General features: G+C 40.6%; 1 protein-coding gene across 1 annotated transcript in view; it reads right to left on the bottom strand.

Moving 5' to 3' along the window:
- SYNE2 (spectrin repeat containing, nuclear envelope 2) overlaps nucleotides 1–7,073 on the bottom strand; it is a 405,169-nt gene that overhangs the window by 103,482 nt on the left and 294,614 nt on the right. The window contains exons 67-70 of the mRNA XM_011978327.1: nucleotides 3,626–3,808; nucleotides 2,164–2,298; nucleotides 786–907; nucleotides 493–634 (exon numbers count right to left, since the gene is read on the bottom strand). Of these exons, the coding sequence (XP_011833717.1) occupies nucleotides 493–634; nucleotides 786–907; nucleotides 2,164–2,298; nucleotides 3,626–3,808 (582 nt within the window). The remainder of the gene's footprint in view (nucleotides 1–492; nucleotides 635–785; nucleotides 908–2,163; nucleotides 2,299–3,625; nucleotides 3,809–7,073) is intronic.

Genomic DNA, 7,073 nt, shown 5'->3' with positions numbered 1-7,073 from the left:
GGATGGTCTCGATCTCCTGACCTCGTGATCCGCCCGTCTCGGCCTCCCAAAGTGCTGGGATTACAGGCTTGAGCCACCGCGCCCGGCCCACTGTATAGTTTTTAAAGTGTTTCTTAAAACATATATTCATTTCTTTATTCATTCAATAAACAGTAACTGAGAGTCTATGATGTCCTAGGTACTGTGCTTGGCACTCAAATGCTAACCAGGCAGACATGATCTGTCTTTCTTCCCCATCTAATGGGGAATACAGACTATAAATAAACAGGTGGATAGTATAATAAAAGCTCTGATGAGGGAAGCCCTGGGTGCTACAGAAGTACAAAGAAGGGGTCCCTAATACACATTTCCAAGATCAAGAAAATGTGTCAGTCAAGTGAAAAACTCACTTGGCAACTTTGCTTTTTGCAGAATATACATGTTTATTTAATGAATGCTTGTTGGATTTTCAAAGACAAACAGGCTATTTACACCATGTAGATGCAGACTGACCTGAAGCTCCACAAGCTGAGGGAGTGGGAGCTTTATTTTTGATGAGAGTTCGTGATGCAGATATTGCCACTTATCTCCATTTTGGCCCTGGGGTGACAAGATTGAGTCTGGAACGTCATTTTCGGGGCTGGATGCCTGGCTGCTTTTGAAGAAGAACAAAAGGTGAAGAGAATAATCAACACTAAAAATTTTGTATACATTCACAGTTCTACGAGCAATTTTTAAAAGAAACACTCTTAATTCTCCCAGTCATAAAACCACTGAATGTCCAACTCTATTTTTAAATGTTTTACCTTGCAGATGATTCCTGGGCTGTATCTTTATCACGTTGGCAATACTGGGGCCACATTTTCTTAGCATTAAATTCTATGAATTTGATGAAATCTTTCTGTTCCATTGGTTTTAACTCCAGAACCTGTAACTGAATGAGATTCCAATGGTCCAATCCATCAAGTTTTTCAATTAGTACCCTATAGTTTCCTCTGCTGAGATAAATCTAATTTTGAGTCAGTTCCTAAATCATTAATTACTATGTCTCTTTCTTGCATCGCTGTTCTTGTAAACTCTCACTTCCCAAAAACCCATTTAAAATATTCACACAATAGCTGTTATTTAAACTGCATACATGGAAAATCATCAAAGACATACAAACTTTTTTTTTTTTTTTTTTGAGACGGAGTCTCGCTCTGTCGCCCAGACTGGAGTGCAGTGGCACAATCTCGGCTCACTGCAAGCTCCGCCTCTCAGGTTCAGGCCATTCTACTGGCTCAGCCTCCGAGTAGCTGGGACCACAGGCGCCCGCCATCACACCCAGCTAATTTTTTGTATTTTTAGTAGAGACGGGGTTTCACTGTGTTAGCCAGGATGGTCTCGATCTCCTGACCTCGTGATCCGCCCACCTCGGCCTCCCAAAGTGCTGGGATTACAGGCATGAGCCACACGCCCGGCCACAAACACATTTTGAAAACACAGGCAAAGCAGAGCTGCAACTACAGAAGTTCACCCTGAAGACAGTTGATATAAGATGCAAGTTGATATAAGATGCAAGTTAATAAAGGAGCAAAGTTATGGTGTCCCCAATGTTAGCAGCTGAAAGCAAAGCAGGTGCCATGGTAAATGCTGAAAACTCCCAGAGTTTCTGCACACACACACAAACACCCACATGCCACACTTTGCAGAAATTCCATATAGAAAGCTTTTTTTTTTTTTTTTTTCTGGAGACAAGTCTCATGCTGTCACCCCAGGCTGGAGTACAGTGGTGTGATCTCAGCTCATTGCAACCTCTGCCTCCTGGATTCAAGTGATTCTTGTGCCTCAGCCTCCCGAGTAGCTGGGATTATAGGCACGCACCACCACGTGGCTCATTTTTTTGTATTTTTAGTAGAGATAGGGTTTCACCATATTGTCCAGGCTGGTTTTGAACTCCTGACCTCAAATCATCCATCTGCCTCAGCCTCCCAAAGTGCTGGGATTACAGGCATGAGCGACTGTGTCTGGGTTTTTTTTTTGGAAACAGGGTCTCACTATGTTGCCCAGGCTGGTCTCCAACACCTGGCCACAGGTGATCCTACCACCTCAGCCTCCCAAGTAGCTAGGACTGTAGGTTTGCACCACCTTGCCTGGTTAAAAAGTTATATTCTTATCCCTACAACTGTTGGGGGCTAGAATTACCTGTTGCTGCTGGAAATCTTTTTGTCTGCTGAATAGTGGCCTTTCAGTTACAATGGATTCCAATGCAGAAAGGTTAACTGGTTGGAGAGCTTTTGGATGCTCTGGCTCTGAGGATTTCTTTAGAATGGTAGGATGCTGCAAAATATTTCATAATGGCAGGCTATTTATTTTTAAAAACAAACTCCCCTTTATCTCAATTCCAATAATGGGACCACATAGAAAAATTTTATATGAAATATATGATGGTATTTTGTTATTTGCTATAATTATATACTATAATTTTTTGCTTTTTGAGATGGAGTTTCGCACTTGTTGCCCAGGCTGGAGTGCAAGGGTGTGATCTTGGCTCACTGCAACCTCCGCCTCTCGGGTTCAAGGGATTCTCCTGCCTCAGCCTCCCAAGTAGCTGTGATTGCAGGTGTGCCCACCACACCCAGCTAATTTTTGTATTTTTAGTAGAGACAGGGTTTCACCATGTTGGCCAGACTGGTCTCAAACTCCTGACCTCAGGTGATCTGCCTGCCTCATTCTCCCAAAGTGCTGGGATTACAGGAGTGAGCCACCACGCCCAGCCTACTATGATTTAATGTACTTATTTCATAACAACTTCAAAAACTACTACATTTGGTGAAGTGATCATCTTACTTCTTCAAGCTAATTCATACAATGAATTACTAAAAGCAAGAAAATGTATTGCCTTTTTTCTTAAGAACAAATACCAAATAAAAAAGTATCAAAAAGAGAAACAGTATTATAAATCCAAATTTCCCTTATGGCTAAAATACATTTTTTTAAAAAGAGAGAACATATGAGGATGAAAGGGGAACCACATAGCCTATGTATATGCAGCCAGTCTTATTTCTGTGAACATAAATCTCATAAGTAGGAACCACTCATAAGCACACGCAAATCTTATATAGTAAGATCTACTCATAAGATGCACATTTGCATTTATAAACACTGAGTGCTTTTAAAAATCATGAGAACACTTTAGCTATATGATACTTTGATTAGTATATATAAATATTTGCAAATCAATAACAAAGTATCCTGGAAAGAGGTTTATGTTTCTGATGTCAAATTTTAGTCACATCTATGAAAGCTTTGTTTTCCAGTCAATTAGAGTCACAACATTCCTTTATAATACATCCTTCTTTTATGAAGAAGCCTTACACTAGGCTTCACTGCCAGCAAGAACACTCAGCCACATTAAACCAACACAAACCAAACCACCACCATCATCAACAACAACCTAGACAGGAAAACTGCAAACTAGAATGAAATAAAAATAACAAGCCAGTGTACTCATCTACAGTGTTAATGTGTGGAATTCTTTCACACTTAGTACAGTTTCTCTGTAGCTGGTTCATCACTTCCAACCAGAGTTCTCTTCTGGCGGGTCTGCCACGTATATCAAGACGTATATCAAGATGAATCAAGTCTATAGATAGTCATTTTTTACCTGATCTTCACTGTGCTTCTCCTGAAGCATCATCTGGACTTTTTCTAAATTGCACTTCACTGTTTTCAGTTTCAGCGAAAGCGCTTCAGCCTCATGTTGAGTGGCTCCATTATCTCCCAGGCCCCGATCTTTGCAAGTCTCTAACAGAAAGGCAACCTTGTGCTCAATCTCTGTTAGCATAGCCTAGGAAATAAAAGCATTTAATTATTCATAGTGTTGTTCTTGAAGAAGTGTTCTTCTCGCAAACAAGTTAAGACTTACTCTTTTTACCTAAGTGTGTACAAGAAGCCCCAGAAACACAGGATGGAAGAAACCCTGGAAAAACAAAAACTTCCACAGAATTCTTGTGCTTTTCAGCAGGGATGCAACCAAACCAATCCCAATTACACATATCACTCTGTAAAATAATTTAAGTAAATGACTCTATAGTCACCTCACAAAACACATCAGAACATATCCAGCAGAGGATGGTGGTTAAGAACACAGATCTTGGAACCAGACTATCCGGTTTCAGATCCCAGTCCTGTGACTTAGTAGATGTGTAAGCATAGGCACCTTACTTTAGAGGCGTGTGCCTCTAGTAGTCCGTAAAATGAAGATAATAACCGAACTTACCTCCTAGGGTCATTATGAGGAGTGAATGAATTAAATCCATGTACTTTGGCCAGTGCTTGATACCAATCTGTGCTTAAAAAGTGCTGATGTTCTTACTTTCCCCCTACCTTCCTAATCCTTTTTTTTTTTTTTTTTTCCTGAGACGGAGTCTCACTCTGTCGCCCAGGATGGAGTGCAGTGGTGTGATCTTGGCTCACTGCAACCTCTGCCTCCCAGGTTCAAGTAATTCTCCTGCCTCAGCCTCCTGAGAAGCTGGGATTATAAGAGTATGCCACCATACCTGGCTACTTTTCATATTTTTAGTAGAGGTGGGGTTTCGCCATGTTGGTCAGGCTGGTCTCGAATTCCTGACCTCGTGATCTGCCCACTTAGGCCTCCCAAAGTGCTGGGATCACAGGCGTGAGCCACCACGCCTTGCCTACCTTCCTAATCTTTTATGTTGCAATCCAAGTGTGGAGTAGGAATTTAAAAAAGAACTCCATGTAACTGTCTGAAAATTATTTCCCTTGCTCTTTTCCTTCTCTTTCTCAAGCCAAATAAGCCTCCAAACTCTCAGAACACCACAGAAGAAATAATTTGGAACCTGAAATACTTAGTTATTGATACAACCAGCCAATTCACACAAATCTAAAAATACATCAGCTGGATGAAGTAAGTTTCCCAGTAAGTCTCGGTCATTGTATTCCTGCTCAACAGATCAAGTTTGCCCTCTCCTGGGGCTCAGCAGCCTGCTCGGTCATGCCAACTGGCTGGGCACTCAAGTCAGCAGCAACAGACAAACTCACATTCCAGCACCATGATCATTTGTACTAAAACTCGGTGCATGACTAAGAACAAGCTTCATTCACTGAGCGAATTTAAGGAATTACAAATTTTCCTTAAGGAAGAACTCTATTCTTAAAACAAAATTTCAAATAATTTATCTTATAACTCCTTCATCCAAGCAAGCTACAATAGGCCCCTTCATCCATGCTTTTACTTTTTGTGGTTTCAGTTACCTGCAGTCAATCATGGCTCAAAAATACTAAATGGAAAATTCCAGAAATAAATAATTCATACATTTTAAATTTTGTACCATCTGAGCAGCATGATAAAATTGCACACCATCCTGCTCCATCCCATCCAGGATGTGAATCATCCCTTTGTCCAGCATATCCACACTCTACCACTCTGCCCATTAGTTACTTAGAAGAGGTTGAGTATTCCTAATCTGAAAATCCAAAATCCCAAAATGCTCCAAAATCTGAAACTTTTTATGCACCATGCCAGAAATGGAAAATTCCACACCCAACCTCATGTGATGGGTCACAACTGAACTTTGTTTTGTGCATAAAATTATTAAAGTTATTATATAAAATACCTTCAGGGTATGTGTATGAGGTATAGATAAAATATAAATTGAGGGCTAGCATGGTGGCTCATACCTGTAATCCCAGCACTTTGGGAGGCTGAGGCAGGACGATCACTTGAGGCCAGGAGTTTGAGACCAGCCTGGGCAACACAGTGAGACCCCGAGTCTACAAAAAACAAAATTAGCCCGCCATGGTGGTGTACGCCTGTAGTCCCAGCTATTCCAGAGATTGGGGGCAGGAGGACTGCCTGAGCCCAGTGGTTCAAGGCTGCAGTGAGCCATGATCATGCGACTGCACTCCAGCCTGGGTAACAGAGCAAGACCCTGTTAACTCTAATATAAATAAAGACATTAATTTATTAATTTAGTGTTTAGACTTGGGTACTCTCTCCAAGGTATCTCATTATGTATATCTCTCTCCAAGGTATCTCTCCAAGGTATCTCATTATGTATATGCAAATATTCCAAAATCCCCCCTAAAAAACCCAAATGCAAAATACTTCTAGTTCCAAGCATTTTGGGATAAGGGATACTCAATCTGTAGCCATCTCAGTTGTCAGATTGAAAAAATATAATACACAGAGTTTGGTACTATCCGCAGTTTCAGGCATCCACTGGGGGACTTGTAACACCATCCCCAAAGATAAAGGTGGGACTACTCTACTTACATCCTCTATAGATTCTTCTAAGTTTAAACAATATGTACCCGTAGATTGTACAGTGGCTATAAGCAAAATGTAGCATAATTTTATGCTGTTTTTCCCACTTAACTATTTACATACTTTTTCATCTGTCTCCACATGTTTCATGATTTTCATTTTAACAGCTTCAAGTTGATATCCCATGATTCACTTACCAATTTCCCTCGTTACCCCTTTGTTTCTAGTTCTTCACTTTTGTAATCAAAGCTTCAGTAATTATTTTTCTCATTTTAGATCATTTTCAGAAGGTAAATTAAAAGTAATGGTACTGGCCAGGCATGGTGGCTCATGCCTGTAATCTCAGCACTTTGGGAGGCCAAGGCAGGTGGATCACCTAAGATCAGGAGTTCGAGATCACCCTGGTCAAAATGGGGAAACCCTGTTTCTACTAAAAATATAAAAATTAGCCAGGTGCTGTGGCGCATGCCTGTAATCCCAGCTACTTGGGAGGCTGAGGCAGGAGAATCACTTGAACCCAGGAGGCAGAAGTTGCAGTATGCCGAGATTGTGCCACTACACTCCAGCCTGGGCGAAAGCGAGACTTCGTCTCAAAAAAAAAAAAAAAAAAGTAATGGTACTTTTAGCTCAAAGAAGATGAATAGCTTATATGTTGACACCTGACCTCCCAAAACATTGAGCCAATTAGATAGAACTATCAGACATTAGAGGATCTATTTTTCCAGAATGATATAATTTTTTCTAATGTAATGTAGAAACAATAGGTGTTCTACTTTATGTCTTTAATAATCAAGATTAAATAATTCTCAAATATTAAATTACT

Source organism: Mandrillus leucophaeus, unplaced genomic scaffold (assembly GCF_000951045.1).
Source record: "Mandrillus leucophaeus isolate KB7577 unplaced genomic scaffold, Mleu.le_1.0 Scaffold192, whole genome shotgun sequence".
NCBI lineage: Eukaryota > Metazoa > Chordata > Mammalia > Primates > Cercopithecidae > Mandrillus > Mandrillus leucophaeus.
Note: the sequence above shows the minus strand (reverse complement) of the source record. Positions and strands in the feature narration are given on the sequence as shown.